This window comes from Saccopteryx leptura, chromosome 2 (assembly GCF_036850995.1).
Source record: "Saccopteryx leptura isolate mSacLep1 chromosome 2, mSacLep1_pri_phased_curated, whole genome shotgun sequence".
NCBI lineage: Eukaryota > Metazoa > Chordata > Mammalia > Chiroptera > Emballonuridae > Saccopteryx > Saccopteryx leptura.
Window position 1 is genome coordinate 246,759,681 of NC_089504.1, and position 21,223 is coordinate 246,780,903.

At 48.3% G+C, this 21,223-nt stretch overlaps 1 protein-coding gene across 2 annotated transcripts in view; it reads left to right on the forward strand.

Annotated features, from left to right (window-relative positions):
• CFAP251 (cilia and flagella associated protein 251) overlaps positions 1 to 21,223 on the forward strand; it is a 76,928-nt gene that overhangs the window by 41,356 nt on the left and 14,349 nt on the right. For both annotated transcript variants that reach the window (XM_066371066.1, XM_066371067.1), the window contains exons 18-20: positions 2,540 to 2,630; positions 2,859 to 3,002; positions 20,990 to 21,218. In XM_066371066.1, the coding sequence (XP_066227163.1) occupies positions 2,540 to 2,630; positions 2,859 to 3,002; positions 20,990 to 21,218 (464 nt within the window). The remainder of the gene's footprint in view (positions 1 to 2,539; positions 2,631 to 2,858; positions 3,003 to 20,989; positions 21,219 to 21,223) is intronic.

The window sequence follows — 21,223 nt, forward strand, 5'->3', positions numbered from 1 at the left end:
CCAGAGTACAGGCTTAAGTACTAACTTGAGCATGGGGTCGCTGGCTTGAGCGTGGGATCATAGATATGATCTTATGGTCGCTGGCTTGACCCCAAAGGTCAGTGACTTGAGCCCAAGGTCACTGGCTCAGCTGGAGCCCCCCAGTCAAGGCACACATGAGAAAGCAATTAGTGAACAACTAAAGTGCCACAACAAGTTGATGCTTCTCATCTCTCTCCCTTCCTGTCTGTCCATCTCTCTCTCACTCTTGCTTAAAAAAAAAAAAAAATCCCCTGCATTTATACTTAACCTCACACCCACCTGTCATCCCTCTGCCCTGGTCAGACAAGAGCAGAAAGACCCAGATCTAAGTCCCACCTTCCCTACCTACTTGCTGTGTGACCTCAGGCACGTTACTTACCTTCTCTGAGTCTCCGTTTCTCCATCTGCTAAATGGGAGGTTAATCACCCCCTTTGGTTGTTATGAGTGAGAATAATGACCACTGCCATCGCTGTGACCCCTCCTTCTCTTCCCCTCGGGAGCATTTACTGAGCAGGTGCTTCGTGCTTCTCGAGCTTTGTTTAGCTCATTTCCCGGAAGTACTGTGTGGACTGACTTTTAGCACATAGTAGGTTTTCAATAAATGTGCTTCCCTTTTGTGCCCTGGTGACAAGCCAACTTAGGCAAAAAAGGGGACCTCCAGGAAGGTCGTCGGGACCTCAGGTCATGACCTTGCGGGAGGAGCAGGGACGCGCACACTCGGATGCCCGCAGCACGTGCTCTGTGCCCAGCTCTGCCGGTGGCTCCACTCTCTGCAGGGCTGATGGCGTCACTTAGCTGGAATGTGGCCACCGACTGCCCCCAAGTTTCACAAACTGCTGCTGTCAGCAGAGAGAGTGAGTCTCTCTCCCCAGCTTTGGCTGGACAAGCCCTACTCCCACCCCTCTGACTCTCTCCCGCCCCTTGACAGTAGCCAGGAACAGGGGACACCGTATAGCTCTGACCACCAGAGGGCTGTTCTCAGAGAACCCGGAGCTCTGGTGAGCCTGTCCCCTTGGGCATTCCTAGTGTTGACAGACTCCTCTGTGTTACTTCTGGCCTTTACCTGGCCCTCCTCCGGAACCGCATGGCTAAAAGTGGCCTCGCGGCTGATGGAGCCTGTCAGGACTGGCTGTGGCCTTGGCCTGGCTTGGAGGCCACAGAGAGGGGGCCCTCTCAGCTGGACACCTGCCTCGATGGCTAATAACAGAGCCAAGAGCTGGGTGAGGACGGGGCCCACCCGGAGAACATGCCACCACCACAGACCTTAATGCAGCTGCTTGCACATGGCTTGTGCGGGGCCCCGGCGGGAGGATCGAGGGCAGCTTTGGGGCTGACTCTTTTGAGAGAAGTGTAGGTGCATGTCAGTACCCAGTCAACGGTATTGATCACTCTAACCTCCCTGGAACGGGTCTTCTCTGGGCCCAGCCCTGTCCCTGCCTCCCACACACTGTGAGAGCTGGACTGTCGATGTCCCCACCTTGCTGACCCGGAAACCAGCTCTGAGGGCCACATGCCCTGCACAAACCACGGAGGGAATCCGTGGTGGGGTGGGACTCCAGCCGGGTCTTCCTGCTCCAGGCCCGTACCTCAGCAGACATTCATCGCAGGACAAAAATAAAAGGCTTTGTGCCAAGCCCTTTATTGCCGTCACTTATTGAATTCTCATGACAACCTGTGCAGCAGACCCTGCAATTATTCCCACTTCACGGAAGAAGAAGCCGAGGCCCAGGGTGGTTAAGTTCCTTGTTCATAGTCACACTGCTTGCAAGCAGCAGAGCCAGGAAGGAGTCCAGAGTCTGGATACTAAACCACTTCCCTGCTGTGGTCTACACCGAAGTGTGTTTTAATAAGCACAAGGAGGCTCATGGCCCGACAGCAGAAATCCAGTGAGTGGATTATTATAACAATTTCATATTATTAGTAGTACCTTTTTTTTTTTGCATGAGGCAAAGTCGGTCTCATACAGAAAAGTAGGTTTTCTTGCTGAAAGGGCCTATTTTTGGAAGACCTGACCCCACGTTAGAGAGCAGAGGGTTATTTTTATCTGACTGGCGGGGCCCCTGGTGGCCTCCCAAGTTTTTGGGGAAGCAATTAGCATTGCTGGTTCATCTGGACCACCCCCGTGCCTTTGGCCCTGGCCATGTGCCCATCTAAAGTTACGGGCAGAGCCGTCCTGCTGGGGAGGACGGTGGTTTCAGCACACAGGAGCCCTCCCTCGGGGGGACACATGTTCCCCAAAGATTGGAGACAGGTTGCCAGCCACCCACCCTGTCATCAGCCAGCAAATAGCACTATCATTAAGGTGGGTGCCCCGTACCAACCGGGTGCCGCACTTGAAATGGAATGTTTCATTTTTTTCAGCTTCATTTTGGGAGGGCATTCACTTAACAAGCTTCTGGAGACCCTAATCATGTCTGCGCCGGGAATGGCCTGTGGGGGTTGTGCCCAGCGGCCTCCCGGCTCAGGCTGCCAGCGGCCGGGAGCTCCCTAACAGCCCTGTTTCTGTCGCTGTTCCAGGGCCCTGGAGGCAGCTGTCTCTCTCGGGGGTGAAGACCTGAGCCCGTTCTATGGTCTGATGTCTGGTGGCAGGGAAGGACAATTCTACAGGGTAATCGTCCTCCGAGTAAACACTGCCTGGTAACATCTAGTTAAGTTTGCAAAATGCACGGGTCCAGGGTTAACCCTCCTGGTTTTTTGTTTTGTTTTGTTTTGTTTCCAAAGCTCTCTTTCTCACTGAGCTCAAAATGTACTTTGTAGAAAATGTCCTTGAAGTCTTAATGGATGCTTCAGGCTTAAGCCAAAATGCGTGTTGTGTTTCCATTTTATTTCCACGCAGGAGCTGGAAGACTATTTTTACTATTCTCAGCTCCGTAGTCAAGGTATCGACACAATGGAGACCAGGAAAGTGTCGGAACACATTTGCCTGTCGGAGCTGCCTTTTGTCATGAGAGCAATTGGCTTTTACCCATCGGAGGAGAAGGTAGGCAGAATAAAAACAAGGACAGCTGTGGGATGCGTGTTATTTATGAAAACGACCTCTGAGAACAATAAGTATAGGTCACCATGAAAATGTGACATTATTCTTGCACAAATGGATGAGAAAGAAAGTTTTGGGACAGGCAGCTGTACTCCTTAGAAACAGACTCCCTGTCAAGATGTTCCTAAAAAACATGCTTCTGACCACAGTTGGATGTTGGTGAGAGCACAGGTTTATGGATTAGACGAGCTGCCCTGCGTTGAGTGAGGATTCAAGTACATGATGCCTGCAAAGCACATGGCACAGGAAGGGCTGAGTAAACGCTCCCTGTTAGATATTTTCCTGTCCAGTTGCCATTAACCTGGCCTGTGTGGTTGATAGGGTGCCTTGCAGTGGTGGGTGCTTATCCTGGGCTGTGGGGTTCAGGAGACATCATCTCCTCATGACCTCATAAGATACCCCCCAGCTGTGTGTGTGTGGGCCCTCCAAATGGGAGCAGCAGCACTCCAGGAAGAATATTCTGCACTGAAACTCTGGTTTAAAATGCAGTTGATGGCCCTGGCCAGTGGCTCAGTGGATAGAGCATCAGCCTGGTGTATGGACATCCTGGGTTTGATTCCTGGTCAGGGCACACAGGAAAAGCAACCATCTGCTTTTCTCCTCAACCCTCTCCCCCTTTCTCTCACTCTTTACCTCCTTAAGCCAGTGGCTTAATTGGTTTCAGCATGGCCCTGGGCACTGAGCACATCAGCCTCAGGCACTAAAAATAGCTGGGTACTTGAGCATCGGCCCCAAATGGGGGTTGCCAGATGGATTCCAGTTGGGGTATATGCAGGAGTCTGCCTCATTATCTCATCTTAAAAAATATATAGGCCCTGGCTGGTTGGCGCAGTGGTAGAGCGTCGGCCTGGCGTGTAGGAGTCTCGGGTTTGATTCCCGGCCAGGGCACACAGGAGAAGCACCCATCTGCTTCTCCACCCCTCCCCCTCTCATTGCTCTCTGTCTCTCTCTTCCCCTCCCACAGCCAAGGTTCCATTGGAGCAAAGTTAGCCTGGGCGCTGAGGATGGCTCTGTGGCCTCTGCCTCAGGTGCTAGAATGGCTCTGGTTGCAACAGAGCCACGCCCCAGATGGGCAGAGCATTGCCCCCTGGTGGGCATGCCAGGTGGATCCCGGTCGGGTGCATGCAGGAGTCTGTCTGACTGCCTCCCCGTTTCCAACTTTAGAAAAATACAAAAAATAAAAATAAAAAAATAAATAAAGCAATTGATTAGGATTTTTTTTCTCACTTGAAATGTTAACGCATTCTCACTGTAGAAAGCTTGGAAAAGATGTAAGTGGAAATAAACCCACTACACAGACTGAATGGTTATTAGTATTTTAAATTATATGCATAAATTTTAAAAAGCTAACTGGTACCATATTGAACACATATTTTATCCTATATTTTCACTTGATATATCATAAGCATTTTTCATTTTATTAACAATTCTCTGAAAACATGATTTTTATTTATTTATTTATTGTTATTTTTGTGTGTGTGTATTTTTCTGTAGTTGGAAACGGGGAGGCAGTCAGACAGACTCCCGCATGTGCCCGACCGGGATCCACCCGGCATGCCCACCAGGGGGCGATGCTCTGCCCATCTGGGGCGTTGCTCTGTTGCAACCAGAGCCATTCTAGCACCTGAGGCAGAGGCCACAGAGCCATCCTCAGCGCCCAGGCTAACTTTGCTCCAATGGAGCCTTGGCTGCGGGAGGGGAAGAGAGAGACAGAGAGAAAGGAGAGGGGGTAGGGATGGAGAAGCAGATGGGCGCTTCTCCTGTGTGCCCTGGCTGGGAATCAAACCCGGGACTCTTGCATGCCAGGCCGACGCTCTACCTCTGAGCCAACTGGCCAGGACTGAAAACATGATTTTTAAAAGCTACATCTTTGTTTTATAAACTTTTCTTTATTCTATACTTAGAATACAGAATTGTAAAGAAGAAAATAGGAATTACTCAGAGATAATCACCGTTAATGTTTTAGCGGACTTCCTTCTATTGTTTTATATATGGATTTAGATAGATCTATGCTTTTTTTTTTTTTTTTTAGCGAGAGAGACGGAGATAGGGACAGATAGGGACAGACAGACAGGAAGGGAGAGAGATGATGAGAGAAGCATCAATTCTTTTTTTTTTCCAGGTTATCTTGTCATTTAGTTCTGTTGCATACTCATCACCCAAAGAGAGATCGTCCTCCGTCACCCTCTATCCAGTTTTCTTTGTACCCCTTCCCCTCCCCCTCCCCCTCTCCCTCCTTCCCTCCCCCCACCCCCCCGTAACCACCACACTCCTGTCCATGTCTCTTAGTCTCGCTTTTATGTCCCACCAGAGAGAAGCATCAATTCTTCGTTGTGGCACCTTCATTGTTTATTGATTGTTTTTTCATATGTGCCTTGACCAGGGGGCTACAGCAGAGCGAGTAACCCCTTGTTCAAGTCAGTGACCTTGGACTCAAGCTGGCTACCTTAGGCTTCAAGCCAGTGACCCTGCACTCAAGCCAGTGACCTCGGGGTTTCAAACCTGGTTCCTCTGTGTCCCAGTCTGATGCTTTATCCACTGCGCCACCACCTGGTCAGGCAGATCTATGCTTTTAAACAAATAATTGGGATCATAGAGTATATATATAGGTACATATTAGTATATATATCAACATTGTACAGAATGTGTGTATATATATATATACACACACACACACATATGTATCTATGTATGTATATCAATAGTCCCAGTAACCATATACACAATACACACACACACACAAGCCACATTTTCTTTGTCCATTCCCACCAGCAGTGCGCAAAGGTTCCCTTTTCTCCGCCTCCTTACCAACACCTGCTGTCTCCTGTCTTTCTGATGGTAGCTATTCTAACAGGTGTGAAGTAACATCTCACTGTGGTTTTGATTTGCGTTTCATGCTGATTAGTGACAATGAGCGCCTTTTCATGTGTCTGTTGGCTATTTGAATATGTTCTTTAGAAAGATGTCTATTCAGGTCTTTTGCCCATTTTTAAAATGGGTTGTTTGTTTTTGCTGTTGAGTTGTATGAGCTCCTTATACATCATGGATATTAACCCCTTAACAGATTATCCCCGTTAATAGTGTGCTTTGCTAATATTTCCTTCCATCCCCTAGGCAGCTTTTTTGTTTTGTCGATTGTTTCTTTTGCTGTGCAGACACTTATTAGCTTGATGCGAACAACGTGATCTATTACACACCATTGAACTGTCCTCAGCTGACGGGCATACATGTTGTCCAAAGCGTCGTGGCTGTCAGAGACAAGGCTGTAGCGAGGCCCTCCGTGTGAGGTCTCTGTGTTCTTCTGATTGTCTTCCTGGGTCAGCGTTGTGGAAATAGAATTACTGAGCCACACAATATGAACTCTGATGCCCTGTTGCTAAACAGCTTTCCAAAAATGGTGAGCATTATATGGGTCATCATCCAGCAGGCATAACTCCAGGCACCCAGCTAACACTTGATGATCACATTAGGTGGTTGAGCACATTGCTGTGATGTGAGCTGTGGTCCTGGCCATTTCTCTAGGCTTCGGTGGCCTACCCAGAGGCCTCCTGCTTGTGTGACTGGAAGCTGATTTGTATTCTCCAGATAATGGGGGCTGGGGGGAGTAAGCTGTGGGAGCTCTCAGGCTCATGCTGAGTCCTGAGCAAGTACCTGGAAAACACCGGGCATTCTTTCAAGCTCCTCCAGGGCTCTCCCGACCTGTGTGCATTTTGTCAAGGTCCATGGCCAGGACTGGAAGCAGCCACCAAGAAAATCTGTGTGGCCCACAGGGATGTGCCCTTTAGGGCTGTGTGTCCAAAGCAGGTTCCTTAGGACAGTGTTTTCCAAACTGGCAAGCTGCCTCAGCATGACCCAGGGCATTCACTAAAACAATCAGATTCCTGGGCCCCATCCTAGATCTAGCTGATCAGACTCTCCAAGAGCAGGGATGGGTGGGTCTGCGTTTTCCCTTTTCCCAGGGCCTCAGACTGTCCCCCGGAGGTGTTGCTCTCCCTGGACCTTGCTTTTCTCCACGCTGCCTTCTTTTTCAGTGTGTCACACAGCCATGTTTAGTGGCCATAACCCCAGAGGCAGGAGGTGCCTCTGTCCCAGAGCCCCCACCACAGTCCCCAACGTCCTTGTCACTGTGGCCGGGCCATGAATGTGTCCTTCTCTGCAGTCCTGCTTTGTTGATGAGGGAATTCTTGGTGTTTAGCCTTCGTGACCGGCACCCACCTGTCATTGGAAGTGTGGCGAAAGAGAGGGTGGGTGCAGAGGGACCCGTCCTTTCCTGCTTCCTGTGGAAGTAGGAAGTTTAATCATGGAAGGTTATCCTTCATTGATAGGATAATCTTCCGTGATCCCAGCATTGGCAATAATAATAATAATATCAATAATAATAAGCCCTAGCCGGTTGGCTCAGCAGTAGAGCATCAGCCCGGCATGTGGAAGTCCCGGGTTTGATTCCCAGCCAGGGCACACAGGAGAAGCACCCATCTGCTTCTCCAACCTTCCCCCTCTCCTTTCTCTCTGTCTCTCTCTTCCCCTCCCGCAGCCAAAGCTCCATTGGAGCAAAGTTGGCCCGGGAGCTGAGGATGGCTCCATGACCTCTGCCTCAGGCCCTAGAATGGCTCTGGTTGCAGATGAGCAATGCCCCAGATGGGCAGAGCATAGCCTCCTAGAGGGCATGCCAAGTGGATCCCGGTCGGGTACATGCAGGAATCTATCTGCCTCCCCGCTTCTCACTTCGGGAAAAATACCCCCAAAAAACCCTAATAATAATAATAATAATATAGCTAACAACATATAAAAATCTTGCTAAAAAGTGAAAAGTACCCAGAAAAGAAAAAAGGTAGTTGCAATAAATGTTATAAAGTAACATTGAGCATTATTTACTGGCATAAAAACAAAGAGAAATAAAAAGTTATTGTAAGGTGTTCACTGGGTGTTGTCTGCAGACCCCTGCCATCCCCACTGCTGCCGAGAACCGGGGCATCAGCACCCCAGTCAGTGTCTCATCGATCCTCAACCCCAGGTTTCCCATCCACTTAAAAAAACACACACATAGCCCTGGCCGGTTGGCTCAGTGGTAGAGCGTCAGCCTGGCGTGCAGAAGTCCTGGGTTCGATTCCCGGCCAGGGCACACAGGAGAAGCGCCCATCTGCTTCTCCACCCCTCCCCCTCTCCTTCCTCTCTGTCTCTCTCTTCCCCTCCTGCAGCCAAGGCTCCATTGGAGCAAAGTTGGCCCGGGTGCTGAGGATGGCTCTGTGGCCTCTGCCTCAGGCACTAGAATGGCTCTGGTTGCAACAGAGCAACGCCCCAGATGGGCAGAGCATCGCCCCCTGGTGGGCATGCCGGGTGGATCCCGGTCGGGCGCATGCGGGAGTCTGACTGCCTCCCTGTTTCCAACTTCAGAAAAATTCACACATACACACACACAAAAAAAACAAAAAAACACATACATACTTACTCTCCGAGAATATTTTCCAAGGGCCCTGTGACCCAGACATGGCCACATCCGTGTATAGGCGTCGTGAGCTGATGAGTTAGTTCATATCCGAAGCCGTATGGGGAGAACTTTTTCGGCCTCTCATTTTCATGTTAGACTTATAGCAATTTTAATTAAAAAAATATTTTCATGGGTTGAAACTTTTAAACCCGGGCTTTGTCGTGGTGAACGGAACATTTCCTAATCATGATACAGCCGCCTCCCCAAGAAGCTGCATAGAGGAGGCTCCAACCAGCTAATAGAGCCTTTTTTTAAAAAAAATTTTTATTATTTTTTTATTTATTCATTTTAGAAAGGAGAGGGAGAGAGAGAGAGAGAGAGAGAGAGAGGAGAGACAGAGAGAGAGAAGGGGGGGAGGAGCAGGAAGCATCAACTCCCATATGTGCCTTGACCAGGCAAGCCCAGGGTTTCAAACCAGCGACCTCAGCATTTCCAGGTCGATGCTTTATCCACTGCGCCACCACAGGTCAGGCTAATAGAGCCTTTTAACACTTAGTTACATAAAAGACTCAGACACAGAGATTCAAGCCAGCTCCCCCAAAGGCTATACATTATTTATATTTTTTTCCTACGTCATTTCAGCTGCCTTGGGGATTTGAATCTAGTCCGTGCGGCAAAAAAAAGCCAACTTATACGCGACTACAGCCCCTCCCCCCGAAAAGAATTCCTCACCATACGCATCTTGTGCAGAATCTGCATTTAGGCAGAACATGGCCAGAGCGTGGTCCGGGTGGGCTGCTCTTACAAACCTTTTTTTTTTTAAATGAAGAATTTGCAATGTTTATAGCATCACGGAAGGAACCAAAACGTAGGTGTTGTGGTTTTTATAGTTGATTTAGGAGAAAGCTTCATCTTCTATCCTTACGGATATATATTTTCCTCCGGTGCTTTGGAATATCATGCTGGGGCAGGGCCCGTGCGTCCCATGCGCTCCCTGGTCACTGGGGACCACATTCCTATTTAGCTTGCAGAGCGCTCTATAATCTTGGGAGGCCTCTGCAATGAATTGACAGCTGTGCCTGTCCTTCTTACTACAAACATCAGGCCAGCCCTGGTGAGGAGGTATATGCGGGGCAAATGACCTCACAGTGGATTCCGCAGTGTTGTTCGAAGGAGCGCACGGATGACCAAAGGACGCTCCTTGGTCATGTTTGCCCACAAAGACAATGAGGACAACAGAACCCCTGATATGACTATTTGACCTCAGAGTAATCTTAAGTAGCCCTAAAGCATTTGTTCTATTTGGGAACTTTAGCATCAGTTAGTAGTGTAGAGAGGAAATAAACAGTCGCTTTATGTTTTTTTTAAGGTTTTATTTATTGATTTTAGCGGAGAGACAGAGAGAAAGGCAGAGAGGAGGAGCAGGAAGCATCAGCTTACAGGTAGTTGCTTGTCTTGTGTGCCTCGACCAGGCAAGCCCACCGTTTCAAACTAGTGACTTCAGCATTCCAGGTCGATGCTTTATCCAGGGCGCCACCACAAGTCAGACCGATCACTTTGTTTTTAAACATGCTTATCTTTGGACCCAGCCAATGTACTTTTAGGAGTGTGTCCTACAGAAAAGCTCACACAAGGAAACAGTAGTGGATGTGTATATGGAAGAGACAATTGCTACAGCATAGTTGATAACAGCATCAAATTGAAACCACCTTAACGTCCATCCATAGGAGATGAGACATATAAAATGAGGCATACCTAAACTCAGCAGTCGTTCAGAAGTGAAGTTGGCCTGTTTCTTGACTCAGAAAGAATGTGAGGGATTTTTTTTTTTAATTAAAGGACGGATTGTAAAACAGCATGTAAAGCACAGTCTCATTTCTTTAATAATATGTATGTATTTGTATATATCTGGCTGAGCTCTGAGAGATCATGTTCCAAACCCTTAATGATATTGGTTTCTGAGGGTCGAAGTTTGGGTGAATTCTTTCAACATTCTGCACATAACCCCTTGTCAGCCGGGCGGGCCCTCTGGTGCCAGTTGGGACCCAGCCCTGGCCCCCCATTAATCAGGGTTTTGGAGCTGCACTAGGGGCTTATGCTTCACTGGCCTCAGGGCTCCCTCATGTGCAGACTCTGTCCCCACCCCCCACCACATCATTGCTGACCCAATACTCAGTCCCTCCTTTAAGAGTTCCTACAAAAACAGAAAGTCTACTCATACAGAACAACTTTCTTGAAAATTTGGGAGTTACCAGAAGGGGTCCCACATAACCCCATTTCATAGCCATTTTCCCTAAAACCACATATCAGACCTTCCTCCATCCTGATGACCACCCCACGGGCCTCCTTGCGGGCCTCTGCCCTACGCAGTTCGGGGCACTCTGCTCCCTCTGCGTCCTGGGACACCCCAGGACCCCCACACTCTTCTTCCTTTGCTGAGTGGTGACTCAGCCTTCCTTCGCCTCTCTTTCCCAGCCTGCACTTATAAGCCCATCTAGAGCGTCTGTTGAGGAAAAACTTACCCATTAGTGCCCCCACTCCTCAGAAGACAGCTGTGGTTATGAACTGGGGGTGTGGGGGTGGCACATGCATGCATTTCTGTACTAGTTAGTTTTTCTGGACTGCAAGCACGGAGTTTGTGTTGGTTTTGTATTCAAAACAAAACCCAGGAAGATCAACTAGCAAATCCTCGCAAAGCCCCGTGTGCTAATCTTAGCGGCTGAATGGTGGGCCCAGCTGGGATGCAGGGACTGCAGCCAAGTGGTCCAGCTTCCCCTAGGCGGGGAGAAGAAATGTGAGCCAAGGGTCGTGGGCGGGCACCATTTCTGCTCCAGTGAAGACCCCGTGGGGATTTGGAGGGTTGCACTTTGCAGAGAGGCCCTCTGTACGTTAGATCTGCTCTGAAACAAAAAGATCAGGTGGTATCTCCATCCTGAAAGGAAGAGAAATGGCCCATTGTTCCAGGGAGGTCATCCCGGTGCCCAAGAGTCCCTACACCTCCCCGCGCAGAGACGATTGGGCAAGCCAATCGATTTCTGTTTTTCACACATAATGTATTTAAAGAAAGAAATCCGGAAATGCCATGCCACTACTAGAAAAGGATGTAGGTGTGATAATACGGTACTGTCACCACCAATGGCAACGGACGGGCCTGCTCTCCTGAGCTCTCGCTGCCATGTGCCAAGGACTGTGCCAACCCCATTGGTGTCATCTGTCCATACTGCACGGTGATGCTTTCATTGTCTCCGGTTTACAGACGGGGAAAGTGAGGCTTAGGGGGACAGGGGCACTTGTGCCGCCACTCAGCTGCCGCGGGTGGAGCTGGGGTCCTTTCCCAGCCGGCTGACTCTCAGCCCCACGTTCTGTTTCTATGTGTGCATTCCCGTAAGGACACACAAGTGAGAAACCCTTAAACGTCAAGACGTCAGACACTGGTGATTGCTGAGGGGTGGGGAATGACAGGGTGTTTATCTCTCTTGTTTATATCTCCATCGTTTGAAATGTTTAAAGAAACTATGTTATTAATCTCTACTGCTTTTAAAAGGCTAGGCCATAGTGCTGGTGGAACAAATATTTTGAGAAATACTAAGATCATTGGTGTTGCTACTTGCCTTTGTCCTGGCTTCATCCCCATATGATTTTCCTTTCTTTTTAATAACTTCGTAGTGATGTATCAGGTATCCTTTCAGCCACTTAAAAGTGTACACTTCAGCAGCTTTTAGTTTGTTCTCAGAGCTGTGCAGGCATCACCACCGTCTAATCCCAGCACGTTTTCATCCCCTTAGAAAAGAAACCCCATCCCCATGAACAGTCACTCCGTTTCCCCTCTCCCAAGCCCCTGGCCACCATGAAGCTACTTGCTGTCTCTGTGGACTTGCCCATTCTGGACATTTCATTATAAATGGGGTCATACAGCATGTGGTATTTTTGTCTGGCTTCCTTCACTGTGCTTGCGGGGCCGCCATGCCATAGGTGTGAATCAGGACTTCTTTCCTTCCTACGGCTGAACCGTATTCTGTCCACTCACACGGACAGGTCTCATTCTAGTTTCCTGTTCACTGGCTGATGAGCATTTGGGTTTGTTTCTCTATTTGGAGTGTTACGAATAACACTGCCGTGAATGTTTGTGTGCAAGCCTCTGTGCAGAGGTGTGTTTCGATCTCTCTTGTATGCATACTGAGGAGTAAGATCGCTGTGGCAATGGTGACTTCACGTTGACCCATGTGAGGAACTGGCAGTGTTTTTACCCACAGTATTTCTGGGTGCAGCTGCAAGGAAGGGTTAAGGCTTCGGGGAGCTCTGGACCCCTCACAAACCCTTGATTGTGGCTTTGGGAAGACATGAAAGACTTGTCCTTCTGATTTAAAAACGTTTCAGAAACATTCACCCAGGGCAGGGAGAAGGCCCTGGATTGTTTGAGGACCGTGCTCCAATGAGGGGCTGGGTGAAAGTCACCAGAAAGGACCCTGGGAATGGGTGGTATTGTCATTTCTGAGCCACCCTCCCCCACCCCTCCTCCTCCCGGGACAATGGGAGACAGCACCGTGGCCAAGTGCAGAAGGCCGGTTTTCCCCTGTGACTGCATCCAGTGGGCAGGACCTGAGCCCTGCGTGCCCCCCTTCTGCAGAAAGAGGCAGCTGTCGTCCGATAGAGTTACCAGCGGAAGCGAGGGCTGTTGTGAGTCACAGGGCGCAGCAGAGAGAGCAGAGGTGTCTCCAGATGTGACCACAGAGTGGCGCTGCCCAGCCCTGAGACCACCCCCTCGGCCCACTTCCCTGGCCCCAGGTCAGCGCAGAAACGCTGGGCCAGCCAGCGACTGGGAGAGGGTGGGAGACAGGGGGACGTGCTGTGACACAAGGCCGCCTCCTCCTTTGTGGCGGGTGTTCTGGAGAGCTCTGTGCGTGCTGGGAAGTGGGCGTCAGGGGGAGGGAGAGCCCTCCCAGGCTGCGGGTCTGTGGAACTATTACACAAGAACCCGGCCCACACCGGGAGCCTGTTTATAAAAATGAGGAGGGGCCTCGGTTCAGATGTATCGTGTTCCCCTCCTGTTAACGAGGAGGCCGTAAAACTTGATTATAAAACATAATTCTGAGGACATCAATGGCTCCCTGCGGTTGATGGCAGGAGCCCAAGCTCCAAGGCCTGTGGGGTGGATGGCAGAGGCAATAGTGAAATACCCCTGGGTAGGGGGCTTCGGCCCACCAGGAAGAGGTCACCCTTGTGTCACAGGCCTGGGTGGCAATGCCAATGGCGGTCTAGGTGCCATATGTCTAACTCTATTTTTATTTTTACTTTTTATTGAGTTTAGAAAGAGAGGAAGGGAGAGAGACAGAGAGAAGGATCAATTTGTTGTTCCATTTATCTATGCATTCATTGGATGATTCTTGTACCTGCCCTGACTGAGGAATCGAACCTGCAGTTCTTAGTATATTGGGACAACACTCTAACCAACTAAGCTGTCCAACCAGGGTCTACATGTTTAAAAGTTATATATAAATCAAGCCACAAGCTGTTAAATAAATGCCTACCCTGACCACTCTACCTTTAACACAGGCTGGTTCAAACAAAGAATCTGGGCTTCTTTTAATTTTGCGCTTGGGGGGTCAGCATGGTAAGAGCCAGGCTGGTGACTGCCGGCTGTTATCCTACCTCTGACTCCATCTGTGGCCTCCCTTCAAGCCTATGGGAGGGCACAACAAGGGGGCAGGTCACTCCCAGGGGGACAACTTCTGGAAAAGACCCACACAGGCCCTAGAATGGGTTTTTGTTGTTTGGGGGGAGCAGAGCCTGGGGTTCAGGGTTCCCAGCATGTGGTCTAGTCTGGCAGGGCATAGGACCTAGACCCTGGGTGGTGGGGTAGTCAGAGGGGTACCTCAAAAGTCCTTAGCCTGGGGCGGGGGCCCCCTCTTGCCTGGATGTCATGCTGTCACTGCCAGATAACACTTTTCTCTGAAGGGGACGGTTTCTTCTCAGCTCATTCAAATCTCACTGTCTGGAAATGCAGGCCTACAGTCACCAGACTCCTCTGATTTCTCAAGAGCAGTTCGAAATCCAGACTCTTTGAAATCTCCTGATTTTCAAAGCACTGTGGGAACCAAACAAAGCACGCCTGCAGCTGGAGCCCTTGGGCCACCGGTCTGCCTCCTCTACCTGCGGGTAGCACCAGGGCCTCGGACGCCTGGCCCAACTGTAACCCCCCCCCCCACTCTCCTCAGGACTCCCCAGCACAAAAGGAAGGCTTGGTAGCCACAACCATGCTCCCAAGAGATGTCTTTGTCCCAATCCCTGAAACCTGTGAATACGCCAGCTCTCATGAAAAAGGGGATATTTTGCAATGAACTTAAAGATCCTGAGATGGGGAGGTGATCCTGGGTCAGCCTGTGGACCCGATGTCATCACAAGGGTCTTTATGAGAGGGAGGCAGGAGAGTCAGAGTCCAAGGAGACAGGACGAGGGAAGGAGAGGTCAGAGCCAGTGATGAGGCTGCGGCTTTGGAGGTGGAAGGGACCACGAGCCCCCAAACGGCACTGCCTCTGGCAGCTGGGATAGGAAGAGAAGCAGTTCTCCATTAGAGCTTCTGGAAGGAACGCGGACCCACCGACCCCTTGATCGTAGCCCTTAAGACCCACCTCGGACTTCTGACCTTGAGAACTGTAAGGTCAGTCGGCATCTCTGCACCACAGAGTGTGCATTCGTTTGTTAGAGTCGCGATGAGACGTAAGGAAGGTGCTTTGGAAGAATGTCACAGGCTCCCCCTTTGCCCGCACCCTACTCCTCACACTTATTTCCCACCTCTTACTGGCTGGGTCCTTTGTGGCTGCCTCCCAGGCTCACCTCCTCTAGGAAGCCTTCCAGGCCTACCTAGCTGAGAGCTCCTCCAGCCACTGATGTTGCTGTTCCACATTTTGGCACCGAATCTTTTAGAGCCACAGTGCTCAACCATGACAAAATCCTGTGCATGTGCCTAAAAAAAATACTGATGCCTGGGCCCCACCTCCACCAATCAAATCAAGGGGTGGAGCCTGGAAAGGGTTTTTCTTTCTTTTTTTTAAAGCCCTCAGGTTCTTCTCAAGGACACCGGGGGCTGAGAACAGCCTTGACTGAACCTTCCTGTTCATTCCCGCCCCGTGCGTGTATGTTGTTTCTTGTGCCCCTTAACATGGCCAAGACAGGATCCCTGGCCTTTAGTAGGTGCTTATACATATTTGCAGACTGACTGAGCCCGTAAACTCCCAAACCGCAGGGCTATTCTAGTACGTAATTATTAACTGACTTGCCTTTTATTCACCCAGCACTAAAACCCAATGCTTAGCCCCTACTAGTTGATCGAACAAAATTAACTAGGGCAGTAAAGCAGTCATTCTAAAACAACCACTTTGGTGAGTTGGAAGAGAAGTTCTTCCCTGCCCTCACTGGTGCCCCTGCTGTTCATTTACTTCGTTCACCCACCGTTTCTCTGAGCCCTACAACATGCCGGGCTCCCGAGTGAGCTGCAGAGGAAACAGCTGAAAGCAAACGCTATGGCTTTAATAGAGGAGACAGACACAGGCCCAAAGAAGCAGCACATGCGCCTCGGCCGCCACCATAGTCACCCTCTCACAAGGATCACAAGGCCGGCACTTTTTCTCTCTGGCACAAATGTCGCCTTCGTGAAGCCCTGCTGTCTAAAAGTGGTGGTCCTCAAAGCTGCAGCCCCCAAACCAGCAGTACCAGCATCACCTGGGGACTTGCAAGAAATGCAGATTCTAGGCCCTGGATGGGTCACTCAGTAGGTTAGAGCATCATCCCAATATGCAGGTTCGATCCCCGGTCAGGGCATATACAAGAATCAGCCAATGAATGCATAAGTAAGTGGAACAACAAATCAATGTTTCTCTCGCTCTCCCCCTCTCTCTCAAATCAAGAAATAAAAATTTCACCTGACCAGGCGGTAGCGCAGTGGATAGAGCATCGGACTGGGATGCTGAGGACCCAGGTTTGAGACCCCGAGGTCGCCAGCTTGAGTGCAGGCTCATCTGGTTTGAGCAAAGCTCCCAGCTTGGACCCAAGGTCGCTGGCTCAAGCAAAGGGTTACTCGGTCTGCTGAAGGCCCACGGTCAAAGCACGTATGAGAAAGCAATCAATGAACAACTAAGGTGTCGCAATGCGCAATGAAAAACTAATGATTGATGCTTCTCATCTCTCCATTCCTGTCTGTCTGTCCCTGTCTATCCCTCACTCTCTCTCTCTGTCTCTGTAAAAAAATAAAAAATAAAAAAAAAAATTTCAAGAAAGGAAAGAAATGCAGATTCTAGGTCCCTATCCCAGACCCACCGAATCAGGAACTCCAAGCACGGGGACCAGCAGTCTGTGTTTCCACCAGCTCTCCTGGCCATTCTGATGCCTGAACTGGTCTGAGAACTTCTGCCTTAAAGCCACACTTCTCAATCTTGGCCTCACATTCAAGTCACTCAGGGAGCTCAGCCACCACCCCACGCCACTTCGGTCAGGACCTCTGGGAATGAGGCCTGGGCGTTGGAACGTCATCAAGAGCTTCCTGGGTGAATCTGAGGAACGCCTCCGTGGCGGAGGGCGGGCCCGTGTAAGAATGCCAGCACATGCCAACCAGAGCGCCCTAGGCAGGGCAGTGGGCCTCCCGCTCCCCCCCACCCCGAGTCGGCATCACATGGGGGCATCGGGAAGGCTCACAGTGTCCCAGTTGGGTCTCTGAGGTTCCTCTCCAAGCACGAACTTGGTTTCAACGTGTGGCAGAACCTGCCTTTCCATCTAACCCTAGCAAAATGGGCTCGGGAAAGAAGTGTCAGCAAGGCCGACACTGCCAATCTGCCTGTTGAGCGGTGACGCTTGATCAGTCATACAGGGAAGGAGTGACAGGTGTGTCGCCTGCGCAGTGGATTGTGCCCAGGATGTTCACCGAGATCTTCGCACCGCTCTGGACACAAGTACCTCCAGGCACCCTGGGATTCCTTTAAGTGTTATTTTTGAGTTAGTTTCCGATGTCTGAATCGAGTCAAATCATGTATCACATCTATAATTTCCACATAGCAGTGAGATGATTGTTAACACCATTCTAAAGTCTTCATTTCTATTCTATTCTAATTATATGGCATTGGCAAGGACATCACAAAGTATAACCACAAGAACAGTTACTGCTTGCTGAGTGCTTACTATGTGCTGGGCGTTGTATCTAGCGCTCCGCATACATTGTCATAGTTAGCTTCAAAACTGTCCATTTTGCACCTTTTTTTCAAGATGAGGAAACCAGGGATGAAGACTGTTAAGTTACTCACCCAAGGCCACATAGAAAGTAGCAGACCCAGGGTTTGAACCTAGGTCAGTCATCATGATCATACTTTTAGCCTCAGTATCCACTGGCTCACGTGAATAGTAGCACATGTATGCAATAACACTTATTAAAATTACATAGTACAATATAAAAAATATGCTTCTGGATAGTGTTTTATTTATAGATAAAATTATTCGTGGTTTAATATGCAATTGTATATAATAGAAACTCAGTAAATGTATGAAAGGGTGTTACTATTTGAAGCTACTTTTATGCTATCAATTACAGTTCATTTGTATCCTAACCAATGATGTTATTTCAAAAGACCATCCCTAATATATTGTACTGAGAATATGTGGCTTCTTTGAAAGTACTGGGTGATTACTAAGACACAATTAAAGGAAAAAAGGATACAAAAGTGTGTGTGTGTATATATATATATATATATATATATATACACTATATACTATATGTATATAGTACATATATATATCTGATACAAAAGTATATATACAATATATACTGTATATATGTGTGTGTATATATCTATATCTATATCTATATCTGATACCTGTTTTGCAAAACAAACACATATATTTTGAATGAGTGGGAAAAAATGGAAAGAAAATGCTCAGATTTTTCCCAGAAATTATGATTGGATGGTTGGACTGTGAGGCTTTTATTTTTTTCTTCATATTTGGGGCCAGACTAAGACACCCAGGTGCCCCAGACAGGCTGATACTTGGCATAGCTTCAAACGAGTGCTCTTTCCGCTTTCATTCTACATTTTTTGAGTGGACAGGGAGAAACTGGTAATAAATAATTGATCGATACTGTGTACAAATATAGATTCACTTCCTGATTCATTTCTACAGTCCAAGGTAGAGCGCATGTTCTGAGGGAAGAAATTATCTTCCACTCTTCTGTTCTTGTTCTCTCTCTTTGTAAATTCCAACACCCACAATTTATTGGGAGACACATCAGTTTAAAATATGGACACTGAGATAAATTACTCATTTCTAGCCCTTTGCCAGGCATAATTCAGGTTGCCAAACTTCAGTCGACTGCAACATGCACAGCACAGAAAATACTGCAGACTCAGGCTAATGGCCGTAAGGGGTGGTGGTGTTCCTATATTTCTCCCTTTTTTTGTGTTTTGCCAGTTACAGAAAGAGCCCCAGGTGGAAACCCGCATTAGACAGCACCATGGTTCCATCGGAATCTGTAGACATGTCCACACTCTATGCTCAATTCTAGAAAATTTGGACAATACACAAAGAATGACTTCCCAAATCAGGAAGAAGTCCTCCCAGAATGAATTGGGAAGTGTTTCCTTTTCTTCTTTTTTGGGGGGCGGGGAGAGAGTTTGTGGAGTACAGGTATTCTTCTTAAAATATTTGCTAGAATCCACTAGTGAAGCTACCTGGTCCTTGGCTTTTCTTGGTGGAAGTTTTAGAATGACTAATTCAATCTCTTTATTTGTTATAGGTATAACTCAGATTTTTCCATTTCTTCTTGGGTCAGTTTTGGTCACTTGTAGCTTTCTGGGCATTTGTCCCTTTCATCTAATTTATTTGATTTGTTGGCATACAGTTGTTCGGCGTTTGCCTATGTAGTTCTGAAAGGCTGACATCCTCTCTTTCATTCCTGATTTTAGTTATTTGATTTGTCTTTCTTTTTTTTTTCTTGGCAAGTCTGTCTAAAGATTTGTAGGTTTTGTTGATCTTTTCAATGAATGGTGGCTTCTTAGGTGTTCATTTTAAAAAAATGTGCCACAGAAGTTACATATATTTTCCATATCATCTTTTGTACCTATAAACACACTGCAGAATAAAAATGGAAAAGGAAGGAAGGAAAATGGAATTGTGGTGCTGTTGGTTAACTGTCTTAAGAAACTTACGAGGGCCTTTGTTCCTGTGTTTGCGCTCCACACTAAATGCTTTGCTTATTCTCATAAACTAGCTTTTGAATGCTTGAGGATTCTGTCTTTTCAATGAAACTATTGTCTGCCCCACAAAGCAAGGTGTAGTTGACTCAGTGTGAGACACACAGGTGAAAACTGGTCAAAAGTGGCAGGGCTTGTGCGGATGCTAACGGTACCGACAAACCGGATGCTGTGTACTAGGGCCGCTGTGGAAAGCATCAAAAACTGGGCGGCTTAAAAACAAAAGAAATTCATTCTCTCCCAGGGGTCTGAAATCAAGGCATCAGTGGGGTCAGGCTCTCTGTGACATCCACAGGCGAGAATCCTTCCTTGCCTCTTCTAGCTTCTGGTGGTTACTAGCATTCAATCCTGGGCATTGCTTGGCTTAAACCGCACCACTCCACTCTCTGCCTTCACCATTCAGGCCCATTTTATCCCCGCGTGTCTCTCCTCTCCTTGTACATTGGATTAGAGGCCCATCCGACTCCAGTGGGACCTCATCTTAACTACTGTAATTACATCTGCCATGACCCTGGGTTTTTTGGGTATTTTTTAATGTATTATTATTTTTTTAAAGATTTTATTTATTGATTTTAGAGAGACGAGAGAGAGAGAGGGGTTGGGAGGAGCGGAAAGCATCAACTCTTTGTTGCTTCCCATCTATGCCTTGACCGGGCAAGACTGGGATTTCAAACCAGTGACCTCAGCATTCTGGGTCGATGCTTTATCCACTGCGCCACCACAGGTCAGGTGACCCTATTTCTGAATAAGGTCACATTATGAGGTTCTTGGGGTTATGAATTCCACATATCTCTCTTGAGGGAGACAGTCAACCCATAACAGGCAATATTCTAAGCCAGGGATCCCCAAACTACGGCCCGCGGGCCACATGCAGCCCCCTTAGGCCATTTATCCGCCCCCGCCGCACTTCTGGAAGGGTACCTCTTTCATTGGTGGTCAGTGAGAGGAGCATAGTTCCCATTGAAATATTGGTCAGTTTGTTGATTTAAATTTACTTGTTCTTTATTTTAAATATTGTATTTGTTCCCGTTTTGTTTTTTTACTTTAAAATAAGATATGTGCAGTGTGCATAGGAATTTGTTCATAGTTTTTTTTATAGTCCGGCCCTCCAACGGTCTGAGGGACAGTGAACTGGCCCCCTGTGTAAAAAGTTTGGGGACCCCTGTTCTAAGCTGACTGTGAACATTTGTCGGTTACTCTCCGATTTCTACGAGTATATCAGAAGTGCTTTCCTGCTTACCATGGTCTTCTTTTTTAAACTCCTTCCCTAGATTGAAGATATGTTTAACGAAATCAAATTTAGTGAGTATGTGGACACCGGAGAGGTAATCGGCAAAATCAACCTGCCCGATTTCCTCAAAGTTTACCTGAATCACCGCCCACCTTTCGGTAACACCATGAGGAACGTCCAGAAGAGCTTTGACATTCTTGGTCACACCAACTCAGAAGGAAAGAAAGTCATCCGGAGAGAGGATTTCCTGCAGCTGCTTCTGACTAAAGGTGAA